This window comes from Nannobrachium achirus (assembly GCF_963921795.1).
Source record: "Nannobrachium achirus genome assembly, chromosome: 6".
Lineage (NCBI taxonomy): Eukaryota > Metazoa > Chordata > Actinopteri > Myctophiformes > Myctophidae > Nannobrachium > Nannobrachium achirus.
Genome location: NC_137815.1, coordinates 55,007,008 through 55,034,930, shown reverse-complemented (window position 1 = coordinate 55,034,930; position 27,923 = coordinate 55,007,008). Strand labels below are relative to the sequence as shown.

The 27,923-nt window shown below is 42.0% G+C and overlaps 1 protein-coding gene across 1 annotated transcript; it reads right to left on the bottom strand.

The window, feature by feature from the left end:
- Positions 1-72: 72 nt before the first annotated feature.
- Positions 73-27,660, bottom strand: LOC308287502 (uncharacterized protein). Its single transcript, XM_080728696.1, has 8 exons — positions 27,439-27,660; positions 11,334-11,447; positions 10,672-10,904; positions 9,979-10,071; positions 5,918-6,038; positions 5,718-5,770; positions 4,619-4,768; positions 73-1,947 (listed from the first exon to the last, which is right to left on the bottom strand). The coding sequence occupies exons 1-8, from the start codon at positions 27,521-27,523 to the stop codon at positions 1,765-1,767; spliced, it is 1,032 nt and encodes a 343-aa protein (XP_080584822.1). The 5' UTR covers positions 27,524-27,660; the 3' UTR covers positions 73-1,764.
- Positions 27,661-27,923: the final 263 nt, after the last annotated feature.

Below are 27,923 nucleotides of genomic sequence, written 5' to 3'. Positions count from 1 at the left end.
AGCTAAGGTATGGCAACATGACTGGTGTCTTAAGACACCAGTCATGTTGCCATACCTTAGCAACAAGCACGATGAAAAGTAAATTGTATTATTTCCCCCCTGTAGCCAAGGTATGGCAACTGCCATAGCTTGCCATACCCAATTGACGCCTCTGGGTGTCACAAATAATCTGTCAGTAGGCCTTTAGTTATTGCAAGTGGGCCTGGTGTGTCAGGACCTTAATGGATAAGCTTTGACAACAGGTAACATGGTTAAAATTAAGATGTCAGCACCAGTCATTCATGAAATAATTCTACTCATTGAAGCTACCTACTCGCAACTCCCCAATGTTTATGGCACAAAAGCTATTTATCCAATCTAATTCAGTCTTGTAAAACGATAGCTTGACATTGTTCTCTCTGCACTTGGATGATGAATAGGCAACAGCTAGATAGCATTGATGGCATCCTTGAATAAAGCTGTGACAGAGCTGGCTGCAAGCTAATTAGCTTGTGCAAAGCCATGCCTCCTAATTGAGCAATAGTGCTAATGTTTCTAAGACATTTGTAGGGAGGTGAAGGACAAAAAAAGAAGATTATTTCCCATGATATTGTCGGTTGAAGAAGAAATATGACCTTAATTTAAAACGCTACTGTGTCCCTTTAAGACTTCGATTTTTGCCACAACCATTGTCTTATTTATCCAAAGGTTAAGCAAACTGTCAAGCAACAAACACAAACCATTACTAAAACATGTCGGTCCTTTTAACACTACAAAAGAGATTTTCTTTTTAACAGGCTGGTGTCATTGGTTACATTGCGCCACATGTAACACCTGGGATTTGAACCCCAGCCTCATGTGCAGGAAGGCACACTAAAGCCAAATGTCTTATACGCTAGCCTGAAGGGGGATCCCCTTGGACAGGGGGGGATATTTGGCTTTTGGTCTTCAGGCAGTGGCCCCTTTTGACCTCCCCCACCAGATTCAAACCCTAGTCTCCCGCTCGGGGAGCGACACTAAAGCCGAACATCTTATGCACTAATCTAAAGGGGAATCCCCCTTGGCCGAGGGAGACATTATAGGCTTTGGGTATAGGCAGAGGCTCTGAGTCACTCTGCTACACACGCATAACGGATAAACAGCACAAAGTTGACATTAGGCTACTTTGGTGAATTGTTCTTGTCTTTTTTTTAGTTTTTTTTTTTCCTTTTTTTCGAAAATCATTTTACTAGACAGACTGCATTTGTGGCCGCAAATCGCTACCGATCAAAGCCAGCCACCCTGCTGTCCAGTCTCTACCTCAAACACAGCACCGGGACTCATGGCTACAGCCAGAGCACCAGCAAAGGGCGTCTTCACATTACAGGCATTATTGACATTGTCATCGTGGTACATCAGCTTCATGGTCGTCATGATTAACCAAGGGGTGCAGGCAGGGACAGGGAAGGAAGAGTACGTGGTGTGGATTTGTGTACAACAGAGGTTCTCAAGGTGGGGTCCAGGGGACCTCAGGGTTCCTTGAGGGGGTTCCAAATGGACCCTTACATGTCTGTAACTCAGAGAGTGTACAGATGGAACCATTTCCATTTGTACGCTCTCAGAGTTATGGGGGAGGGGTCCTTGAAATTAAAATGTTTGAGAACCTCCGGTGTTAGAAGAATGTGTGCCAGTGTCTGGACAATCTCTGAGGCAATGGAGGAGGGTGTGGGGTTGTTGAGGTTGATTGATGGGGGAAAGGGAAGGGGACTGGACTGGAGGGAAGGTACTGAGGTGTCACGGTTTCTTTCACATCTCAGTGTCAGCCACGGGGGTCTGGGTGGCGGAGTGCCCGTTAGTGGCGGGCGCGTTGGTCCCGTTCTCTGGTGGGGACTCCCCATTAGCAGGCTTGTCGAGGGGCTCCTGGGGCAGCGGGGCCACAGACACCAGGGTGTTGGCCTGGTTCTCTTCGTCCACCTGGAAAGACTCCGCCTGAGGAAAAAGAGGCGTCTTTGAGGTTAAAGCTTCTAGAGCAGTGGTTCTCAAACTTTGAAATTTGAAGGTCTCCCCTTAACTCTGACAGTGTACAAATGGAACCAATTGAACCTGTTACTAAGGGTTCATTTGGTTCAAGAAGTTACTGTATAAAGGCCTGTCCATAGTCTCTCCAAAACCGAACTTTTCGTCGGAAAGGTCCGGTTCAACTACAAAATGACGTCATTCGGGACTTCTGAAAAGCATTACATCAAATTAGAGTTCGGAAATCTTCACGTCGGAAAGTCGGAACTCTCGGAGAGACTATGAACAGGCCTTAAGAAAGTACCCGGTGCATTTACATTGTAAGGAAAGGACATTCTTGATTAGCAGTTTATGGTTTCCAGCTTTGTGTGCTCCTGAAGGGTGTCGGTAAACAATTGTTTTGCTACAGGGATGGGTTTGAAACAAAATGGAAGCAAATCTTTTTTGTTTGCTTCTGGTGTTGCTGAGAAAAGGATATTTTGACAAAGGATAAAAAAAAGAAGTGGCCTTGTTTAAGTTAGGAGCACGGCGGACCTGTGATGAAACTGCAAGTGACTGATTTGGAAAAACAAATTGCCACGTCTAGGCAGATCCACATGCGTTTCTCCTAACCATCACATGGGTGTGCCCCATATGAAAGTTCTTTTAAAAAAAAATGAAGTCATGAGCTTTGTCAGTGGAGCTAAAGAGAAGCAAGAAACTAAAACCATGTGTTTCCCCCTGAACTGTAGTAGAAACAGCAGAGAAGACTTAGTATGACCGCTTGGCAATGGCATTGAGTGCACATGTGAGTCAAGCACAGGACTCAACCAAAGGATAATCACCAAGCTTTACTGTAAATCCAGTCATAACATTTTATATAGGCATACAGTAGATGTGTCAGTCACTATGTCAATCTACCATTCTCTGTATTACTGTATGATGTGCCATAACATTTATTTAGCTCAACCTTTTTTTATTGCTTGTTTGCTCTCTATGCTGTTCTATCCTAGCATTATAGGTTGAATGTGTATGATGATTACAGTATGGAACTAGAAGCAGTGCTCTTCCGAGCACAGGTCTCCACCAGGCCAGGCGGTGGTACTACTATATAATAGGCCAATGTAAAAAGGCTGGCATATGTTCTTCACCTTAGACCTTTCATGGCAATCGGACACTGCATGCATGATTTGAGGCATTGTGTTCCAAAAATGTGTTTTGCTAAAGTCTACCTGCTGGTGGCGCTATAACAGGCCAACGTGAAAAGGGTAGCATTTGTTCCTTGACATAGTGGGAACATGTGTGGCAAATTTCACGGTAATCGCAAGCTGCGTTGATGATTTGAAGCATTTTGTTCAAAAACTGAGCAATCCTGCAAACTTTGGAAGCCAATATTAGCCAATTAGGATGGAATATAAAATATCAGACGGTTCGGACTTGATCACATGACTATAGAGATACTGTGTACCGATTTGCATGATTTTTGGATAAAATCTCAAGGAATAATAGGAAAAATTGTGTCTTACATAAGTCGGCCTCCTGGTGGCGCTATAAAAGGCTGATGTGGGAGTGCCTCTAGGGAGTGCGCTTACAAAGTTTGAAACTGATCGGTGGAGTTATAGGTAAAACCACAAATCTGCCTGTTATAGCGCCACCATGAGGCTGATTTCAAAAATTTGAAGTGGCATTTCTTCCTCGACCTAGTGGGAACGTGTGTGCGTGATTTCATGATAATTGCAATTTGCGTTTGGGATTTGAGGCATTTTGTTCAAAACTGCTCAATCCTACAAACTTTGGAAGCCAATCTTAGCCAATCAGGATGGAATATGCAAAATCGGACAGATCCGTGTCGATCACATGACTATCGAGATACTGCCTACCGATTTGTAGGATTTTACAACAAAATCTGTAAGAGTAGTGCACAGAAATGTGTTTTGCGAACATCGGCCACTAGGTGGCGCTAGAAAAGGCCCATTTGAAAAATTTAGGGCAGAGGTTCTAGATTGGCATCCAGGGAATGTGTGTGCTCACTTTGGCAGCGACCGGGCCAACGGCGACTGAGATTAGGTGCACACAAACTGCGAGGACACACGGACGCACGCACGCACGCACGCACGGACGGACGGACACACGGACGGACGAAGGGGAAAACATACTCTCCCCCATGCCTTCGGCTGGTGGAGACAATTAGAAGTGTAAAATTCGAGTTGGACTGGGTTGCAGCAAGCTCACAGAGCTGAGACAAACAGAATTTAGTTTGAGCAAGATTGATGACCACAGGCCTGTTGTTCAAGTGAGTTTTAACTGCATGCACGAAATCAAGTGTGCACCATCTGTTTTTTGTCTTGTCTTGTAAGAAAGAAAAGCCACCAGACTCTCATATACAACAGTTAAAAAGCCCATACATTTTTTGGCAAAGCTGATTTTGCAGGTATTCCCCATTGAGACATCTTTTTAAACAGACCATACCATAAGGCAGATTTCTGTAAATAATGATGGAAGGATGGATAGTAAGGATGTATTCTTAACATTCATAACATTATCTCCCTCTCATCTTTACTTTCTCTTCACAATTATTGATCAGCATTCAGCAGTACCTAAAGGTTTTTTTCTTCTTCCATTTTTCTTGTTAAATATTGGATCTGTAATCCACTAATCCACTCACCAGTCTGACACCCTTGGCGTTCTTGCGGTGGGTCTTCAGGTAGTATCCAGCCACCAGTAGTGCAGCCAGTATCAGGCCAGTAAGTAGCAACGACACCAGAACCAACTTTGAGTTCTTCCCCCAGCGAGGAACGGCCTCTTCCATATCAATCTGACGAGAAAGTAATATATAAACATTACAACAGACGTTCAAATGAATTAACTCAATGTTTCATTGCATGGCCATGTCACCCGACGAACTGATGTTCGGAAAATAGCTTTCTGGCTATTTCTGAAGAATCAATGTGTCAAAATAAGAGCAGTAGTGTACTATTGCGTTGCAGAAATACAGGGTGTGTTATCAAATACTGTAGATACCAGGGTGGGAGACGTGGAGGAAGCAGGCTCTACCCAAGCCTGATTCCTCCCTGGGTAAAACAAATGGATTCCAGCTGAGAAGAGAATCGTCACACTGAGTGTCATTTTGGCAACTTGGAGCCTGTGGGAGTGTGAGTGAGACCGTGTTTGTCTTTGAACAGGAGGCGCATTTCACACTTCAGACCCCTACAATATGTTTTGCAAACCAGTAGTGTACTACATGCTTATGAAAAATCTGCCAAAATAATAACGCAAAGGAATACATTTCTGCATGCAGAACAGATAAACACATTTAAATTCTGCACTTGTGTGGGGACAAAGTAAAAATTTTGGGTAGGATATGGAGAGTCAGAGTGCAACTTAAACCTCTATACTATGTACTGTAATTAAACTGGACATGAGTTGCATCTGTACTTGGTCTGCTCTTTTTTGCCTCTACACCAAATCTCTTTGAGGATCTACAAGCTCACAATGCGTCGTGTTTGTATTTTTGACAAACGTTTCCCCCCAGAATAGGGATGATAGGGCTTCAGTGGTTGCATGTGTGAACTGATCTGTGTTGCAGGTGTGGACAAGCAACCAAGTAGTCACACAAACACAATTGTTCATTGGCAAATATGATGAGTTCAGAGTTCATTAGTTGTACTTTCTTTTTCTTTACTTTTTCCTTCAAGGAGTTACTGTAGTTAACCAGTTATTTCAGCTCTTAGAGCATACATGTGTTCTTTAAAGTGCCACCTTACCATATCTTTGATGTTGTCATTGTTGAACCTATCAGCCATTCCAGCAGCATCATCTGCAAATAAGGAAAAGTAAAAACATTTTGTTTTGTTGTCGCAGTTAGCAGAATATGATTATAGAACAAGCTGAAATGTTTTTCATGCAAAAAATAAATAAAAGAAAGCCATATCTTTCTCTCATATAAGTATGTAATTGGACTAACCTTCGACATATTGTCCAGAGACAAGTATTTCATTAGTGTTGTCCTCCTGGTAAATATCCAATTTGCAATCATCACCGCACAGATCTTGAAGAACACTAGCAATCTTAGCCCTGCTTTCTTCCTGCAAGTGGAACAAAACATTGCATTGTGAGTATCAGTATATTTTTTGTGCTGACAGTTAACATGTGTTTGGTCATTTTCATGTCCATGGTCAACTTCAAATTCCCTTGTCATGGGACCACAGTGGAAATCAGCTTCTGCCTTTTTTGTGTCATACTTTTGACGTTTTCCTGTGCACATTTCTTTGTTTGGTACATTTTGTCAATCAATCAATCAATCAATCAATCAATCAATCAATCATGTCAATCAATCAATCAACCAAGACCCGATACCTAGTCCCTGGACCATTGTCACTCCCATTATCTTTCTCCCACCTTTCCTGTCTCTCTACACCGACTTATCAAAATAAGTCAGAAACACAAAAGTTGGAAAAAAAAGAAGAAGAAAAAAGGAATTGTCAGCTACACAGTACACAAGTCAATAGGATGCCATGACATAGTCTCATGGTCCATTGTTCGGAAGTACCATTGGTCAACGGCACGCATTATAACCTAGCCTAACCCTAACCCTAACCCCACACTAACTTAACATTTTACAGACTATAAAATGTCGGGAAAATGGACTGTCGGACTAGAACGTCAACAACCAATAGTTGCACTGTCTTGAGCTCTGTACATGGTCTGCTCTTTTTACATTTTGCACACCAAAACAAGCTCACAATGGGTTGGGCTGCGGAACGTTGTTAGCTTGTAGATCTGCTATTTTGCCCAGAATATATTACTAGGGTTCAAGTGGTTCATGTAAAAATAAAAGTTCCTATCATACAAAGATTTGGCGGTCTCCCTGTAGTAAGTTAACTGAGGATAAAATGGACCTGAGTTGCAACTGTATGCTTTTTCACTCTACACCAAATCCTTTTGCAAAAATAATCAATCTACAAACTCACATGTTGTGTTACAATGTGTTGTGAGCCTGCATGTAGATCGGCTGTTTTTGGTGAATGATACACATTTATATGGCAATGTATTCACTGTAATAATATTTTTCACAGTAATATAACATGATGAGAAATAATCTCCAAAGGAAAATTTACCTAGTCTTTGCTAAATCTGTGAATAGTCTTTAGAAAAGTCTCACATCTAAAGACTGCAATCTTTGAAAAATATTTAAAAAGTAATTGAAGTCTTTTCAAAATCTTATAGTGTGAGACGGTGTCAGACTTTTTTTTTTTTTTTAAATCTTAGCAAAATATTGTCGAGTATTGTAGTGTAGTGTAGGCAGGCCCCATATAATGTCTTGTGTCGTACAGTAGATGCCTGAAGATGAACGTGAGGATACATGGTTTGAAGGTAGGCGGCAAACCACCTACATACAGCCAGGTTCTGTTCATTTTTGTTTTTGCTTTTTCATGGGGGAATTGTTGGATCTGTATGGAATTGACCTGCTCTATATGAAAATTTACATGAGAAAACCTGTTGTGATTTGGTGGTATATCAGTGGTTGCTAAACATTTAGATTTTAGAGAGTTAGTAAGGGTAGCCTACATTTGGAGCCCCCTCAAGGAACCCTGTACCCACTTTGAGAATCACTGCACTATTTATTCTTGTAGAAATAAAATGTACCTGACTTGCCTTGACTTGACTTGCATATCATTTGCATCATAAGACTATGTAAATTCCAAACAATCACTCTTTGGCAGAACTAACAATTCCATTTCACCCTCGCTGTCTCTACAAATCTTCGTCTAACGCTTGCCACAAGCCGAAAATGATAAACTTTGTGGAACTCGCCTCCCTATGTAATCTGATCCAAATAGAGTCACAAGCCTGAACTGACAACTGTAAGAGCCTTTGATATCAGGACAGCTGGCCGAAGTTCAAGAATGTAGTTGTCCCAAATGGCAAATTTGATTGCAGTAAAGCATAAAATACAATGCATGCATGCATACACACACACACACAGACAAACTAGACACATTCAAAGAACACATATAGGCCTACTGTATATCAAGTGAACAATGGTAACAGGCGTGGACGTGGGGTCAAGGGCTGCAGACATGTCACGTGTACATGTAGTGTAGTTTACCCTTAAAAATATGGCCTGGGCCACAGGGCGCCTAGGCTTAATGTAGCCTGACATCGTGTTGCGGTCCCGTTTCCAACAGCCTTTGCTGCATGTCCCTCCCCATCTCTCTCTCCCCCGTATCCTGTCAGTCTTTCTCAATCAATAAAGGCGCTGATTTTTTTAAAACTTGTGTTTGATCTGTTGCTGCTGTCAACAGGCAGTGAAATGGTCAAGTTAGATGAACTTTCTTGTAGCATCACTAGCAAGTTATCTGTACTCCACCGGCAATTACAAACTGTATGGTTACTGCCCCCCAAGCATTAACCCAAACAGTCCTTGTGTTTATCTACCATGAGAAAGTAGATGTGTCTCACCACCACTAAATGGCTGGATGTGTGAGATATCATCAGGAATGTGGTGATTTACCTCCCCATTACTTCTCGCTTGCCGTATCAGCCCAGATCAGAGTAAATCCAGGCTGCTGGCTGACAGCCATAGCCTAAGAAGGCAACCCCTGCTCTTCCCTGACCTGCCCTGTCTGCCACAAGCCACTCCAAAAAGGAAAAATCACACTTGTGTGAACTGAGCGGTGGAGGCTGTGTGTGTGTGTGTGTGTGTGTGTGTGTGTGTGTGTGTGTGTGTGTGTGTGTGTGTGTGTGTGTGTGTGTGTGTGTGCGTGCGTGCGTGCGTGCGAGTGTGTGTGTGTGTGTGTGTGTGTGTGTGTGTGTGTGTGTGTGTGTGTGAGTGTGAGTGTGCCTGACAACAGTGCCCCTCCCTTAACATGTGTGGTCAGAAAAGGTATTGCAGGCTACATACAAACTTAGGCTACATACAGACAGACAGACAGACAGACAGACAGACACACACATACATACACGGATACACACACGGCCACGCTATGGAGATGGTGTGACCACCGCTCAAAAAAGGAAAACAATCAACAACCCCTGGGCCCTGCCGAATCCTGATTGCTGGCTATATATCCCTTCCGTCTTTCATCCCTCCAGACCTCCACATAGTTGTGATTCTTGTTGACCGCAAAATCACTGTCCTGAGATACAAGTATGTACTCAAGCGCACCAACATCATGTCTCTATAGACTGTATACTAGCCGACAGCACAGACAGTTCACCCTTGAAAACAGCTTTCAACACATTCTGACCTCTCCGACCCTCACCGCAGCACTCATGCACTGAGGTGCAACAGAAATGCTCTTGACTTCCTCCTTCATGCAGGGAAGCAGGACGGATGTTATTCACCATCCTCCTTGATGGCCATCAGAGATATAATACCTCTTAATGAGGAGCAGTTTTATGCCCGAGTTCATGCGCCACACGCTGATAAGAATCATGCTAGATTGAAACTGGTATTCACAGTAAACAAACTATTTTACTTCCAGCTGTAATTGAAGCCTTTGCCTTGGGAACTGGCTCCGCGGTGTGTTCAATCTCACACCATCTAGCTCAGACTCCAAGTTTTTCACACGTGAAGGCTCTCCTCTTGATCTGGTTTGAATTTAGCTCAAAACTTAAAGGGTTTTCCTTAGAGGCACTTCAGGAATGTAAGGGAAGTGTTTGCCAGAGCTGAGTTGAAGCTGTGTGTGAGGAGGGTGTGCCATGTTTTTGTTTTCATGTGTGTGTGTGTGCGTGCGTGTGTGTGTGGTTTGTGTGCGTGTGGTTTGTGTGTGTGAGAGAGACACACACACACACACACACACACACACACAGAGAGAGAGAGAGAGAGAGAGAGAGAGAGAGAGGGATTATGCATGCATCGTTTGCACTTCTTTAGGTTCACTTGGACCATATTTTTGTACCCTGACATACTATAAACACTTCTTGATTTTATGATGCTTTTTTACAGGAGACAGATTATGTTATGCCATATCTTGCATGACAAAACAAAAACACGTGGAGGTCAATGTTCTCTAAACTTACGCAGTCGGACGAGGCCTTGAGTTTGAGGCTGACTGCGTCCTTGTCCTGGACAGCTTCTTTGGTGACACACATGACATCAGACGATGGAACAGGCTGCGGAGAGAGGAGACACTTCAGTTAATGCACAGCTAAAATACTGTCAGGTTACTTCTCATGGAAATAAGAGCCTGTGTTCCAAATGGATCCAAAGTAGTTGGTGTAGTATCGTGGACATTTTTGACAAAGTAAATCTTTTGCCATGGACATACAAATGAGCTAGCCGCCTAGACCTAAATGACCAGTACATGACTGTAACTCTGAGAGTGTACAAATGAAACCAAATGGACCCGTATTTGTACACACTCAAGAGTTATGGGGGTCCTTGAAAATATATGTATATTCTTTTTGAGAATCACTAATGTGCCATAATATTGGCATTGTAAATCAGTGCCATACATATACTGAAGAAACATTATGATCAAAACATTATGAAAAAACAAAATCTACAATTTGCCAAGGACAAGGCCATGTCTTGCCACAGACACAGCTGTCCATGTATGCCGGACATATTGATGACCCCTGGCAGCAACGCATTGTGAGCCTGCAGATCTTTTTCCGCTACTTTTGCACGACACTCTTGTACGATGAAGACGATGTAGATCATTATTTACACAAAAGAAAAATATATAATAATATTAAAGTGAAAGATCTCACCTTAGTTGTTGGCACTATGTTGGCAGGACCGTCACCCCTGGCAGGCTGAGGTGGCGCCTGCGACTCCAGCTTGATGACTGTCACTGTCACTGCCTCTCCAGCATCATCACGGGCCTCTTCAGGTCCTGCAGGTCCCCCCTCTCCAGCCTCAGCCTCTTCTGTGGGCGAACCTGCTGTGCCAAGGAAGTCCAAAGAAGGGAAGTCCCAAACCTGACCCTGTGGTTCCACCGTCCCTGAAAGGTTTTCACAGAATGTCAATTTTAATTGAATACGTGTGTTCTAAGATGTATTTTGCCCTCATGCTCACTTTTATACATTCATATTTACAGCTACTATTCTCGTGCCTTACCCCTTATCCATAAACCTCTTTGCCTGTTTTTACTATTTTGAAAAACATGTAAAAATTGTTTAACTATTTGATGTATTTTAAAATGTTTTTCAAAATAGTAAAAAAGGGGGCAAAGATGTTTAGGGATAAGGGGTAAGGCATGGATGAAAATAGTGCCCTTAAAGTGGAGAAATCTAAGCAATCATATGATTTACCAAGTGATTGCATGTTATGGACAAGCTTTTATCATGTAAGTAGTATGTACAGAACTGAAATTCAAATCTAGAGTAAGTCTACTACTATATGACCTACAGTCCAAGTTAATGACTCTTACCAGGCGCTTCACTTGTCATTGGAACCATGTCTCCTCGTACGACTTCAGCTATATCCACAGGTGGCGTAGTACCGGTGATAACTTCCTCTTCCTCCTCTTGTGCCAAGACACCAGCTGTAAAAGAACGATAATCCATTCCAAATTACAGTTGACAGTGTTGTGGAATTCTGGATCAATCATTCATCGATGAGGCAATTAGGAGACCTGACAATATTCTAGGTGGTGGTGGTTATGCTTTATGTAACATGATATCATGGGGAGAAGTACAACACTTGTGTCAGTGGCACTGTAGTTCTGCCAGGAGGCACAAGTCAGAGATTACAGTCGCTGGTTCAAGGACGAGCTGAACCATAACAAGATAGGCTTCACCAAAACAATAGCTATCAGGCATAGTGGAAACATTTAGAGTCTTACAAGCTATCAAATATCATAATGTATCATAAGGCACAGATATAAATATCTTAAGATGAACAACATAATGTACTGTAAATAAGGTCACATATTATCAATCATTATAACATAATATAATATCTTCTACAACAGACATTAAGGCATTTGGCCGTATGGCATCCACAATTAATAGACAGCGTTGACAGGTGTTGATGTATAACAAAGCTTGGTGGGAACGCAATGTGACCCATTGGACATAGAGATGGTTTGATCCCCACGTCTGCAAATACATGTCCATTGGTGGCCATTTGTCTCGTTTCAGTTTCAGTCATAAATATAGTTAACCAATGCCCGTTCAATTACTCTAAAGTTGCTCTGGATAAGACTCAGCTCAGACAACGTAGTATCTCTACATATCTTTTTTGTATTTTCTTCCCCCACTAATTCGAGAAACTCATACCCAGATATTTTCACCTTCCAAGTTTTGAAATCTATGCTAATTGGCATCACATGTACCAACATAAATGTTAACACCTATAATTCTTAATGATAGCAATCAAACAGCACCCCTTTTTATCTGGCCTTTTCTAATCCCTGGGGGTTGTAATGCCTTGGATGGGATCCAGCAGAAGATGTTTTGCACTAGGGTGGACCGGGCGGTGCAGTCTCTCTCTCACTAATAGGATACTCCCGGCCTGGCCTCAAATCAAAGGTCCAGGCACTGAAGACCTGTGTGTAATTAATAACTCAATGAAGGAATAAACAGCAAATAAAGCCTCTCTGCAGTGCATGTCCTGGTCCCACGTGCCAAAAACCCTGACCTCAGCCACTGTCCCTGTGGGACTGGTGCTATGCTATGAGCTCTTAAAGGAAGACACACTGTGAGCTATGCAACAGTTTTACAGTTACATTTTTGCGATTAGTTCTTAAGAGTTTGTTTTCATGATGTGGAAAACCACTATGTCTTTAAGGAGTAGTTCACCCCAAATGTTATTATATGTAGGCTATATGTATTAAACTATTTATTTTCTATCAATTCCACAACCCATGAAGCCTTGAATTCATGGAGCATTTTGTCGCATTTCTGAGACAAAAATTTGATGACCAGAGCTGAGTTGAAGCTCATCAAATTGGCCCGCCTCTCATCTACACTGTAGAATCCTAGGTTTTACTCTTCACTATGAGAGTGTAATCACACTCTGCTATTTTTAGTCCATATTTAGAATTTTAAGTTTCCACAGATGTAATACGCACTAGGCCGAGATTTCCGATCATCTAGCCATGGGATCATCTAGCCATGTCTCCCATATTAGCTCGCCCCTAGTGCCTACCACATCATAGTCAATAGGAGTCCGCCGGTCATCAAATTATTGGCTTAGTAATGCGACAAAAACTAAATGTCTCCATGAATTAAAAGTTTCTTGGGGTGTGGAATTGATAGAAAATAAAAGAAAGAAAGAGTCCGCACACCAAATTTGATGTTCCCAATACTTTAGTTTTTACTCAGGTGACGTTTCGAGCCTGGTGGCTCTTCTTCAGACCTGAATTGATAGAAAATAACATACTACTCCTTTAAGCTCAATAAGAAATAGTAATTTGAAATTCCTTGTAGTCATTGTTATTTAATTTGAGTTTCACAATTGTAATGGTGGATTGTCCCCAATGTCTGATAGCTTCATCAATTATCATGATGAAGCTATCATACGTGATTTTGATGATTTTGTCACAATCTGTGAGAGCTTTTTGGTTCACACACAGTGACGATATTGCTTTGATGTGAGAAACGAGTCCCCCATGGCCCAGCTGGGAGCGACAGGGGGTTTAGTAATGGATCTGTAGTAGGCGACAGATATTCCTACACCTGCGGCTAACCATACCAAGACATTCTGAGCTTTGATATGCAATCTGGCTCTCAGCTCATACAAAAGATGCTGTGGTTTCATACAGTGGCATGATGGCGTCATTGTAGGTTAGGCACTGGGGGACACACAAAGTTAAGCAATGTGGGTGAATAGTCTGACTGTGGTACAGTAGGCCTATATGCAGTAGGGGAGTATGTGAGTGTGATGGTTTTCCTCATAGCTTGTTAAACAGTTGAATGCTGTAGTTAAATCCAATGCTACCAAGTGTCAGATAATGACGCTATTGAATACATCACTTTTTCTAAAGCAGCCAGCGGAATTACACTAATTATGTTCCATTAGAGTTCCATTGCATCATATGGAGGACCCCTTTTGACCGTGTCGATCTCTAACCTCTGACAGTATATTTTGAATCATATGAGCATATATACTGTAGGTCTAGACGGCTGCTGAGTTAGCTATGTCAGCTGGAAAGTACTACTAACCCAAATAACTTGCAGGGCACTTTTAATCTCCTTGTCTGATTTAAAACATAACATGCCACCAGACCTTGAAGCCCTCCAACTAATAAACCTGGTCTTGTTGTTCCTGAGATTTGTGCAGAATGCATAGCAAACACTACTTTCACACCTCAATTTCTCTTTCACGCTCCCCCTTTCTGTTTCTTTCACACATACAGACACACACACACACACGCACGCACGCACACACACACACACACACACACACACACACACACACACACACACACACACACACACACACACACACACGCACACATACTGTAGCATTACCTCATTCTCTAAACACTCCCATAATGCTGCAGATCTCATTACTCCACTCTCCCTCGTGTCATTCCCTACTGGATGCCAGATTTGGTTTATTATTGTTCTGCTAAAGCCTACGGTCTAACTGTGATTGCAGTATATGTTGCCTCTTTACCTTGTTGGTAATAGGTACACATACATAATTCACATGATACCAACATTATTAAGTTTGTTTTCCCTTAAGAGGTATATGTGACAACTCTGTTTGATGACACGTTTGGGTTATACCGGTACATAGGCTACCTGTGAGACACCTATATTGTGAAAACTAAAGTAGGTTCAGTTTTTCCTTAAAGGACAATGTTTTAGGCCAGTCTGTATCCACAAACACTACAAAGTAGTGATTTATTAGTTAGATTGCTTAGGTCTTCGCTCCAGGAAATTATCGTAACAGTTCATATGCTTATATGGCAAATTACTGTTCTACACTTTTAAAAGCCTCTACTTACATCTTCTTGAGTACTTTCATTTTAATGTAAATCGAGTGAGCTATGGATTGTTGCATACAAAAACATAATCCCTCTGAAACTTTATATGAAGCCAGAAGGACAGTGATTGGTTTGTTCGTTGGTTCATTCATTCATTCTTAGCCCCTGCACTGTTTGGGCTGAAACTTGTGAATACGGTTATTTGTACTAAATTATTCAATACAGAATGAACACGATTAAAATTAAGTAGCAATGCTTCTACTTGTGGAAAAGATCTGTGTCTCTTGCCACCTCTGTGACACTACACATACCAATTTATTTTCTTGGAAAATCTTTTCTTTCTTTTGGCGAGTGATGATGAAGTATGGATTTGAGCCGACAGTCTTCTCCCATCAGCCCCATGGTCTTAGATAGTGGTCTTCCTCACATGTCAAACACAGATGTTCACACAGTAGCCACATTGTCCAACATGGCTACTCATTTCCTTTGTTAAATCACTATGACAAACAGGTGTCACAAGTGTAGCGCAAACGTCCCGAGTGCTGAAACCAGCAGGTGGGTCAACGGCCTCGAGGGAGCGGGCTCTCATGAGCACGCTAAGGGTTAGCAACTGTCCATCGCAGCTGTCCGTTATCTTTGTGTCAGCTGGAAATAGTATGAATGTGTTATTCAATTACTGGCTTATTTGGAAAAGTATACAGTACAGCTGAAATGTCTCCGCTGTGTCTTGTCATTTTTCCAGAAAATCCTAGTTAAGTCTTTCATCTGGAGTCGATGATTACTTATGGGATCGTCTGTAACAGTGGAATATGAATCACTTACTATTTTTCATCATTACAGTATAGGTTGACATACAATATATTAGTCTTGTATTGTGATCAAATAAATGCGATACTACATCACAGTTTTTTATCTTGGGTGGGGGTCAGTATTCCAATGTGTGACAGATTTAACGATTGAGTGGGTTGGGAAGGTTGTCTCTCCTTGTCTTTATCAAGGACATTCTGCATGAAGACTAGAACACTCCAGCAATGTTATTGTGGTATTCAGGGTTTGACTTATATGGTTGTTAGTGTGGGAGTAGGCCGGTGACATTTCAAGGACTCCCTCACCTTTCCTGTATCTGTCTTGAGACCCCCATGCCCCCCAGACCCCTGGCCCTGGTCTAGACCTACAGCTGCACTCCCTCATCCGTCTCTGGGTGGTCTCTTTGTTTACACTACAGGACGGGATGACGTCCAAAGAGGGAAAGATTGCCCACCATAAATCAACGTTTTAATCCAAATGAGACATGCAGTTTGAAGAGTGCAGAGTCGGAGGTGTGCTGATGTTACCATGCTACCAGTGTTTGAAGAAGTACTCCAATTTGATTTAAGTAAAAGTAGCAAGACCACGGTGTATAATGCTCCGTTACAAAAGTCCTGTTAAATGAATAGATATAAATATACTTACTTACATTACCAAAGTAAGAGTACTCACATATTTCAGTCAAACATTTTTGAAAATAGCAGATCTACAACTTGTAGAAATACCATTTTCAAAAATGTTTGACTAATTTGAGACTACAAGCTCTCAACATGTCATTGTTAGAGTAAATACACTTTGTTACTTTTCACCACTGCACGCTTTAAACATTATTCAGTCATGGAGTGAGGAGTGTGTGAGCAGCATGTGTTGTAAATATGAAGGGCAGAGACTGTAACGGCAAAGCATTTCAAGTTCTCAGGAGTAGTTGGGAGGCAGCCAAGTCTTTGTGATGAGAGACAGGAGATGAGTTTATGAGTACTTTTAATACACAAGGGAATCAAGACTGTGTTTTTTGCGATTGCCTGATTATGTTCCATAATTAACAGTTAATTAACAGTTATTCTCTAAAAGGTTTTGCATTCAATCTGGAAGTTGTGGTGAAATTGTAACTTACCACTGTAAAAAGACCGTAAAATGTTACAGGCATCAGGCTAATGATGTCATGGCACCAGTAGTGTACTTGTAAAAGAGTTCTGCCAGGTTTACCAAAGCCCCCCCTCCTCCTCCCTCTTGAAAACTCTCCTTGAGCTTAAAACATGACCATACGTTGTTTAGCAACACCGCCAACATAGCCTGTAAACGCTTGTAAGTGCTTTTTTTAATGTCTGACCGGCAATCAGTCATGTGCTACATACAAACAAACTGTTCCTTCTCCTGTAAACAACTGATTCATTATGACCAAGCAGCATTATGAAAGTTGCGTTAGTTTCTATTTTATTACATTGCTGCAAATATAAATTCCCAACTAACCATTAAGGAGGATTGGTTACAGTTGGTTGGTAACCAGAAGGCTCACCTTAAAACACGCTCGCCCTAATTCTTTGTTTATTTGCCACTTACTGAGGATAAGGTTAGAAATACGTTTAGGGTCATAGTTTTACTGAGGTTATAGGAATAATGTTAGGTTTAACCGTTTAGGCATATTTTACTGAGGTTACGTTTAGGAATACCAGGCAGAGACCGTTCCACTGGATTTACGCCTGAGGCGACTGTGTTTTGAGTGTTTTTGTATTCATTTGGTTACAGCTATACCAACATGTTGGTTTAACCTTTGTTATTTGTTTGAATGGGGGCAGGAAGATAGTATTGCAACTACAATTGTATGTATACATTATCATAGAGCGGTGCTATTTAGTTCATTTCATTAAGTGTCCCGCGAAGCTTGGCCAATGTGACCCAACATTGTACAACAAACTTTGGGCGCTTTGTGCCACGATGTAGGCCAGATGTAGGCCACGCTTCAGAGCCCGGACAACAAACTGTACTGCACAAAAACGTTCAAAGTTGAAATATGGAGATATGAGGCTTCTGCGAATGTGCATTTGTACACATTCAGAGTTAAATGAACTTGTTATACTGTGTAGCCTATAGTTTAACACAGTGGTTAATGTCCGGGAGTAAATCCATTGCAAAGTGTTAGCAGAAGGAGAGTGTGAATAGGTTGTCTAGGCGTTGGGGCCCTGGGAGTGGTGAACTGTCCTCTGTTGTGTAATTGATACCGCAGGGTCCTGTGGGGTTAGCTGCCCCGGTGCTCCCTGCGTGCGGCAGAGTCACATCAACACCCTTCCTGACACGGTAACCTCTCGGCTCGTCACTGCCCTGCCCCTCCACTCAGCCTCTCTGCAGGGGCCACAGACACAGCTAAACCCTCACTGGTTTACGGCACCCCTTCCCCTGATACATACATCATACACCCTTTACTTCAACACGTACCTACAATAAACACACACTGCAGTCGTCAAGGTGGTCCCGGTACACGTCTCCGGTTCTTTCCCCTGCTATCACTACATACAGTATACAGTACCATGAAGCTCTTGAGCATCCTAAGCCACCCTGACTCCAGATGTTATACAGATCGGGCCTTTAGACTTCGCCAGCGTTCACAGAGATTTTCCCACCAGATTTCTTGGAGTGACGGCCCTGCATGCTCTGGATATGCTCCGGCCCCCAACCCTCCCCCCTCTCTCATCTCTTGGGACTTCCGGATGGAGGAATGTGGCGGGCTTTGGAAGAGGACAAGCCTAAAGTTCCATGCCTCCCCAGTCCCCACCCCCGAAAAAAAAAACTCTCTACTCCCTGACTTCCAGTCACGCACAACTAATCCTAGCCATCTATCGCTGTTAAATTTGGCATTTGGCCCTCACACCTTTCCCACAATGTCATGTAGTTTAATGTATAAGCACATAGCAGGGGCCAGAGCAGAATGCAGTTACCTTCTCTCTTCCCTAGACAGCTAGGTTCAACCCTGATGTATTTGAGACCTGTTAAATGGAACAGTACAACTATGAACTTGGCCTCCTGTCAACGGAACCTTTGGGCTGTGCTATTTGTTCTGTTTAATGACCAGTCCTGAGGCTGTGGCCTACGAGCCTTGTCCACTCTGCCCTTCTCTGCCTCTGAATTAGATCTGCTCCACTACAGAATATTATTAACTTTATTTCATTTATTTCAGTTTCCTCAATTAACATCATGCCATGGAAAGGTGACATATATTACACTATGACACTAAAGCCTCTCTTTTAATCACTTAAGGACCCACCTCCTGTTTTGGCTCTACACATAGCTGCTCTAGCTTTCAGATGTAGTATTGTCACTGAACGTTAGCCCCAGAATAGTGACACTTGGGCTCAAAAGTCCCCTGTGGATGAAAATTTGATAATTTTGCTCTTCCAACCATCATGATGACTCATAATCACGGTCACATTATCTAATATTTTAGCCTTAATCCTGCAGAGTTCCTTTGAAGGGGAAATCCCTGTGCTTGCAACAAGGCTCAGAACACAGCGAAGTGTAAATGGACCACCGTGGCAAAACCCCAAACCCCTTAAACATCGGAGCGGCCTCCCCTGCTCCGCACACAGCATGCGATGGTTACCACATGATGCAGTGTTTGCACAACGAAGGGAGGCACGCAATCCCCAAATCTAGCTGTCTCATTAATCTTAGAATTTCAAATGAAATTGGCAGCGTCGACTGAACCATATTTCCCCCACTGACGGTACAGCTAAAAGCATACACATCCCAAATGTTGGTGTGCGTGAGGGTCTCCAATCCAACTGAGACAGATTTTATAAACTCTCACAAGATATATCCCTTTTTTTGTGGGGTGGGGTGGGGGTGTGAGGAATACATATGTTGGGAATGTTCCTCACGTCCTCCAACAGGATATGTGTGAGCGCTGAGCTCCGTGAGGAATGAGCAGGGAGGGTGGGACGGCTGCACAGGGTGGTCTCAGGCATGTGAGCCCCGCGATTACTCACCCCGAACCACCACATCCCACCGCCATCTTGTCTCCCACATCTGACACCACATCCTTCTGATGACCTCGGCTGAGGTGTCAGCAACGATGTCATTATCACATTGGCAGACTAATTATTATAGAGGGTGATCGCCATGCCACCAAAGAAATATAATAATAATAATAAGACGCCTCAGGGCTACACAGTGATGTGGACATCAGGGATGTGGACATCAGGGATCTCCATATATGGGCATAAAAGGGATTTGTTCCCCTGGCATCACAGGGATATCTCTAACAGGGCATCATTAATATTGATGACATCAGGGAACTCCATATATGGGCATAAAAGGGATTATGTTAGTATAACATTACAGTGAAGCCAGAGCGTGATGTCAGAGCGGCAAACCCATTCTGTTAGAGTGGTTCCCCTGACATCACAGTGACATCAGAGCGGCAAACCCATAGACCGTAAAAATGTGTACACGTCTATACGGATGGACGCGGACAAGCTGTGACGTTTCTCATAGTAAACTGCGACCTTCGGTCGCAATAATAATATCTAAATCACAAGGGAAACACTAATGTCAGTTCTGTTCTTTACTGTATTAGTACTGATAAACCATGATCATCCTAATACAAAGGAACTTCGGTTGACACCGAACAAACGTTAAGTACATTGACATTACATGGTTACACTGTTATACACAGAGTATTGTAGAACTATTATTACGCAATTAAAGAGTATCATAATTGTGCTATCCAAAATGCAACTTTGAACACAATTACGTCTGAATTTTGAGTGTTGTGCCTAGTCCATAGTGATTGTTTTCATGAGTCCCGCCAGGCTCAAAGAATTTGAATGTGAGAGTTCATAGTGGGTGTCTAAGGAATGTGATATCGGAGCCCAGTCCCTAAGGTTAAACATGCTCTGCAACCCTAGCTGCTTTGAAACAGCAGACTGCTGACCCCACTATCATGACCCCTTGCCTCTGTCACAGCCATTAATAGCAGAATCCAGCTCATTAATTCTCTTCTCTCTGGCAAAGGTGTAGATTAAAAGTACCAAGTAACTTAAGAGCAATAAGTGAAGCCTGCGTAAACAGTACGAGGTACCCAAATTGGGGTGACGTAAATAGTTGTTAGTACGAGGTACCCAATTTGAGGTGAAGTAAATCGTTAGTTTTTTCACAGAATTTCGTGGATTCTGTAAGGCTGCAAGGATGGGGCACTCACCCACCCATTGCCCAGTAGCAGCAAGCCCATCCTTTGGTCTGTAGAGATCTTTTGTTCAATTTCTCTCTGGGAACTATTTATTCTTTGCACTTCTCTAGCCCAGGGGTCTTCAACAGGGGGTCCGGGACCCCTAGTGGGTCCTTAGAGTTAGTACAGGGGGTCCTCCAAATCTTCCAATCCTTTTTATATTAACAACCTGAACCCTAGTGTCCATATTCTGAGAACTGTAGCCAAAAATAGACGATCTACAAGCTCATAACGCCTCGGAGTTTCGGCAAAGAGGTTTGGTGTAGAGGGGAAAAAGAGCAGACTAAGTACGGAGTAAAAGGTCAAGTTTATTAGGTAATGACGGCTCAAGTGGTTAAATATCTGAAAACACAAATTGACATGAATCCAAAATACACTGATGATTGTGCTGTCAAACGATGAAACTATATGGAATCTATTAACAGGTAGTGGTGGTCCCTGCTTCATCTCTCTCTCTCTCTCTCTCAACTAAGGGGTCCTTGGCCTGAAAACGTTGAAGACCCCTGCTCTAGCCCTTTGGCTACAACAAGAAATCCTAACTTCATCCAACGCTGCCCAACAGCAGCTGCATTCACCCGACCAACCCCTGCCCCCAAGGCTGCTGTGCCTGCTGACCTGCCTTAATACATAGTGGCTGGTTCTGGGGACCTCAGGAAACATGACATCTGCTTTCAATTGTGAGTATTATATCATCGACCCCTCTGATTGTCCACTACAGTTTCACTGCTAGGTGTATTACTTTGACTGTCTGGGTTGAGTGTACCCAATTAGACTGTAGCAGTATCTTGTTCCTGCTATAAAATATTGGATGTTGATTGAGTCCAGTTTCTATAACCTCGCTCGACGAAATACTTGCATGTGCCTCTAGAGGTGGTATTGGAAAAAAAAGCTCTGCACTTTAACAGACCATTTAAACAATGGAATGGAGTGCACTTAGTCAAAAGCCAAAGGGTTGTAAAGTGAAGCATTAGCAAAAAGTGCTGCAGGTACTTCTATCAAATCTCTCTTTTACAGAAACAACACCAAACCTTTGCAAGTACATTTTATAGATAAAGTAAAGACTGAACCCATATACTTAGCTGACTGGTATTGCAGAGGCATCTGTGTACAACAGTGATGTAAAGTAACTGAGTACATTTACTTAATTATATATACTTAATATTCCACTTAATATTCCACTTTCAAAAAAACTTTTGGTCACTTTATCATCTAATCAGGCTTTTATGAACACCCTGAACAGTTTTTAATTTACTTCATTCAATATTTACATATTTGATGTAAATGTTATCTGCCCCCTAGGCTCAGGGCCTCTCCCCACACACACCCATTGTAACTTCAAACTTCATTTTATCCATGATAGATTCATTAAAACACCCATTATTCTTTTCTGGTGACTCATACTACCCTCCTAATACTTGAGCAGGCTGTGTTTTCTCAATAACCCTTTTCATTTATTTTTAATAATTCTTTGGGAAAATGAGAAAAATTAAATACAAAACAAAATTATTAAAAATAAATGAAAAAGGTTATTGAGAAAACACAGCCTGCTCACGTATTAGGAGGGTAGTATGAGTCACCAGAAAAAAATAATGTGTGTTTTTAATGAATCTATCATGGTTAAAATGGGGTTTGAAGTTACAATGGGTGTGCATGTGGAGAGACCCTGAGCATGGGGAGGCAGACCCATGCAAGGCAGATTATTTTGAAAGTGGAATATCCCTTTAAGTACTGCACTTAAGTAAAGTTTTGAGGTATTTGTACTTTACTTGAGTATTTCTAATTTCAAATACTTTTACTTATACTCCACTACATCTGGAATCCAAATATTGTACTTTTACTCCACTACATTTATTTGAAAACTTTAGTTACTCATGACTTTGCAGATATAAATTATAATATTATAAAACATACATAAAACACTTTAGCCATATTTTATACCTTGGCTATATGAAAATAGCCGATCTCAAGCTTGCTTTGTGAGCTTGTAGATCTGCTATTTTCAAACATTTTTGTACTTTTACTTTTGGTACTTTAAGTACATTTTGATGCCAATACTTTCATACTTTTACTCAAATACATTCTGAATTCTGGACTTTTACTTGTAACAGAGTATTTCTACATTGCAGTAAAGTAAAAAAATTGAGTACTTTTTCCACCACTGGTGTACAAGGCCCCTCCTGCCTCCTTTTTTCCCTATCTCTTCACACAAAAATAGCTGCACAAAAAAACAAGTTGTGAAACTGTAGATCAGCTATTTTTGACGAACGTTCACCCTAGAATAGGGGCGCTAGGCTTCATGTGGTTAATGACGTAGTAGGGTTCATTCTTAACTTTCAGTTTTTAAATGAACACCGTGGAATTTATTGGGTGTCATCCAGTAACGTATTTGTCAGTTATTTTCTGCTGACGGAAAAAAAAACACCCATTTAACATGCAGAAGAATTTACCGTTTTTTATTTCCCTGGTAAGCAATTTGTTGACCTTCAAAGCCAGAAGGTTTTGTAAAATGCAAGGAGTATTAACTGCAGTACATAGGCCTAAGTGTTGAGGGGGGAAACAGTTCAAAGATAGAACTCTGTGGAAAAGCAACAGCCTGCCTCTCATTAGATGAAAGTTAAAAGTATTATCCCAAGTGAATGAGGGGCCTTTGAGATGGAGGTTCAATGTAATTGTGTTATGTGTACGTAAGCTACACTAGAATCCTCAGTGTTAATGTATCCACAATTCAGAGTGTACACAATTCAGAGTGTACATAATAACTCCATCTGCACTCTCAGAGTTGAAATAACGCTCAAGACAGTGTATGTACGCGTGTCATTGTCATTCGGCTATGTGTGTGTGTGTGTGTGTGTGTGTGTGTGTGTGTGTGTGTGTGTGTGTGTGTGTGTGTGTGTACACGTAGCCAAGCTCTAGCACAGGGGTCTTCAACGTTTCCAGGCCAAGGACCCCTTAGTTGAGAGAGAGATGAAGCAGGGACCCCCACAACCCATAGATACCATATAGTTTCATTGTTTGACAGCACAATCATCAGTGTATTTTGGATTCACGTAAATCTGTGTTTTCAGATATTTAACCACTTGAACCGTCAATACCTTTCAGTCTGTACTTAGTCTGCTCTTTATCCCCTCTACACCAAACCTCTTTGCCAAAAATAGCAGATCTACAAGCTCACAACGCCTCGCGCTGCGAGGCGTTGTGAGCTTGTAGATCGTCTATTTTTGAGTTCTGAGAATATGGACGCTAGGGTTCAAGTGGTTAAAAAAGGAGAAAAAAAGCTTCTATCACACAAAGATTTGGAGGACCCCCTGCAGTAACTCTGAGGATCCCCTAGGGGTCCCAGACCCCCTGTTGAAGACCCCTGACCTAGAACACTAGACTCTGGTGCTCGGCCTTACTTCACTCTAGCCTTATTCTGAACTATATTCTTACTCAGACAGAGCAAGTGTTTTGTTGTTAAGTGTTTTTCTGTGAGGTTTTCATACATCTGTTACTCCAATGGATGTTACTAAAACAATGATTCACATAATTACAGACCTCAGGCCTGGCACCGAGGTTAGGCTGGGATTTTTCCCCTCAACTAGAGCGCCTCCTAAAACCACTGCAAAGCAGAATATGGGTGAGTGTCTATGCTTGAAAATGGCTGTACATTTTTCTGAAAATTCTATACATGCAATTTGAAAGAACGGGAAAAAAAAGAAACGTTTACCACTTGAGACTCGTTTTACTTTATCGCGTGATGGTGAAAACAGCAACGTGCCGTTGCCGTGTCGTGAGCTTGTAGATCTGCTATTAATTTATAAAAGTTTAGATTTTTTTTAATGCCAGATTGAAAGTGGTTAGGTATGTCACATATCATGGTCCTTGAAAGTGCCATAATCATTTTGACAACCATTCACTAACAGTAAATTGCCTACCACTGTGCTTCTTAAAGGGGCCACACCATGCTTATAAAAATATATATTTGATATAAGTATTGGTCCATAATACGGTTTTATACAGGTTTTAGCCTAAACAACCACTCGGATATAGAAATTTCATGTTCTGTCTGTCTCTAATTCCAAGTAGTTTCAGATGCAATACCAAAATGCCCTTTGTTGGCAATGGGGCGCTGTCTTTGGGCTAAAATTGGCTAATATTAGCACGGCACCATGCTAATCTTCCCTGTATCGTTCCAATTTAAATTTTTCCTGTATAGTCCCCTTTTCAGGAGAGAACCATTCGGACACACCCACTCAGAAAATCACAGAAACGAAAACCCAGGCTTAGAGTTAATGAATTGTATTATTTTTGTATTTACGTGGAAAAATACACTGGGAATAATAAAATAAATGAAAAAATAGACATTTTTGAATTTTATGGTGTGGCCCCTTATCTTACTTTATTTCACTTTTGTGACCTCAGGGTAGATCCATTTTGTCACTTTGAAACAAAGACAAGATAGTCTAGTCTTGTTCCTGCTAAATCGGCCTCTACAAGTACTAATGACACTGAAAATAAATGCTATAGGCTTTAATGCCATTACTCAATCATCCCTTCGGGTCCATTTTCTTACCGGAACTCTACATAATGTTTTGGCAACGCAACTCTCCTAATGCCAACCCCTAATGCCCACCCTTTCCCAGGTTGCCTAAGTAACCGTTATGCTGCACTACTAGCTGGCTAACATCTGTGAAACCTCTCTGACTTACTGTTACTTCATTTCAGTGCAGTCCTATCTGTGTTGTGCTTACATAATGCCTGACTCATGCTCCGCCGCACAACGGTGTAGCATGCCGAAAATAGTAGATCTGCAAGCTCACAGACTTAACACTGCCCCTGCTCCCATGGTTTGACAGGACTATCCAACAATAAATAAATAAAAAAAACAGACTGAAAGAGACGTTGTTGGACCCTGCAGTGGAAATACGTTTTGAACTTGAAAGGTCTTATTTCCCTCAATTTTTTCTTCTGTTATTGATCTTTTGTCTCTTGCTTTCCCTTGATCTCTCTCTCTCTCTCTCTCTCTCTCTCTCTCTCTCTCTCTCTCTCTCTTTCAGAGAGTCTGGTAAAACAATGCAATATATACCTCAAGAAATGATGAAATTCTCTTGGACAAAAATGTGGAACAAAGTTCTGTTGCAACTCAGCCATAATCTATGGAATACATTAGCGGCCATACGGCTCCAAAGCAGATCCAGCTGTCCTTCTCCAGATCCATGATGTCATGAGCTCTATCCCATGAACAAGACATGAGGTTTGAATTAAGCAATGCAGCATTGTCGATATTTAATTTCCCAAGACAAAAGATTACTCTGTATCTATTGTAAATGAATCTGTCTGGGATCTGGAATAAAGATCTCAGATTATTAGACAAATATAAACATAATTCAATTCCATTACAATGAAAAACAATGGCTGAGTTAATTGCATGCTCATATTGAACTACAATAATTTAACAAAGGTGCACTTGTGTAAAAGTTATTTTCCTAACATGCATGAGCTTATGTAGTGGGATTATGAACCCCAAAGTGACAATAAACTCATTATCAACATCCAGACAAAGGCATTTTTAGCTTAGCGTGATGAAACTGAGCTCAAACAACAAAATGTACAATTTAAGATGACACATAATCCACATATTGTTTACACACATAGTTTCATTTGCGGTAACCCCCCCACCCCTTCCTATCAACAACACCGCATTTCTTACAATCCTGTCCACATAAACAACCTCTGCCCACACGCAAGATCCACACCCATGTCTCACTCACACACACACACGCACACACACACATGCACGCGCGCACGCACACACACACACACACACACACACACACACACACACACACACACACACACACACACACACACACACACACACACACACACACACACACACACACACGCACACACACACGCGCGCATTCACAGGCTGACTGGACTCACGCTAGCACCTTCTAAATATAAATACACACATATCTCCCGGCCATGGAACATCACGAGAATCAGGTCAATGAAATTGCAGACATAGCTAGAGAAGGTGGTCCCCTAACCCCTAACCCAATGCAGAGGGAGAGTAAGTTTGTGGAGGGGGTGGGGGTCCAACAGAACTTTAGGAGACAAAGAAAAGGGGCAGCAATGAACCTCTTTGACGTGAAACAAGTTTAGTAAACAAAGGAGTGGCCTGTCTGAGCATCATGCATGAGTTCATAAATTAAAAATAGGCATTGTAAGTTAAAAAACATCACTGTGTCCATACAAAATTGCAAAGCCTCTCCCTAAAATGATCCCTTTGTTTGCCAAGGTATGAAGCAAAGTAACGGTTCCCTTTCAGCATTTAAAAAAAAAAAAAAGATAAAACTGTTTTCCATACCATTATCCAGAACATATGCAAGCTCATTGTGTTTTTAGGACTGACAGAGTTCATTATCATTCTAGGGAGTAGAAAGGTTAAAACCTACACATTTGGCCCTACAAATCATTGAGACAAACGCCCATCCACCCCTGCTACCCTTCCTCTCTTTCTCTCTCTCACTGTAGATTTCTTATACAAGTTTCAACCACTGAACCAAAACCAGCTTTTCCACCTACCGTTTGAGAGCGAAACGATGAGAAGCACCGCGAGAGCCATCATCTTCCAGGATTCCCCGGTTTTCCTTGTGAATGATGCTGCCATTCTCCTTCTGTGCGAGCACACGTCCAGCGAGCTGTGAGTGAATGAGTGGGAGTGGGTGTGTGAAATAACAGGGAGAGAGAGACGAGGACTAGAGGGCCACAGCAGTTTAGGGTTTCCTCCTCTCTTTTTTACCCTGTGAGCGCGGGACAGGGGTGAATATAAAGCACCACTTGTGTTCTGACAGTTTTTATACACCCCCCTCCCCTCTCCGACTAAAGCCCAGCCCCACACCCCTTCTTTCACTGGTTTACAACAACCCTGCCTCCGTGACCCCCCCGACCCGAGCCCCCCTCCTCTGTTGGAGAAGCAGAGGCAAAAGGAGGGAAAAGCACAAGGAGAGAAGAGTAGAATAAGGTCTGGTTGGCATGCATTTTTGGAGAGAGGAAAATGTAGCAGCGTT

Coding starts and splice junctions, on each gene's coding strand:
- LOC308287502 (XM_080728696.1), bottom strand. CDS start 27,523: ATGGCAGCATCATTCACAAGGAAAACCGGGGAATCCTGGAAGATGATG. Junction 10,072..10,671: donor ACATAGTGCCAACAACTAAG/GTGAGATCTTTC, acceptor CTCTCTCCGCAG/CCTGTTCCATCGTCTGATGT. Junction 1,948..4,618: donor ACGCCAAGGGTGTCAGACTG/GTGAGTGGATTA, acceptor CTTTTTCCTCAG/GCGGAGTCTTTCCAGGTGGA.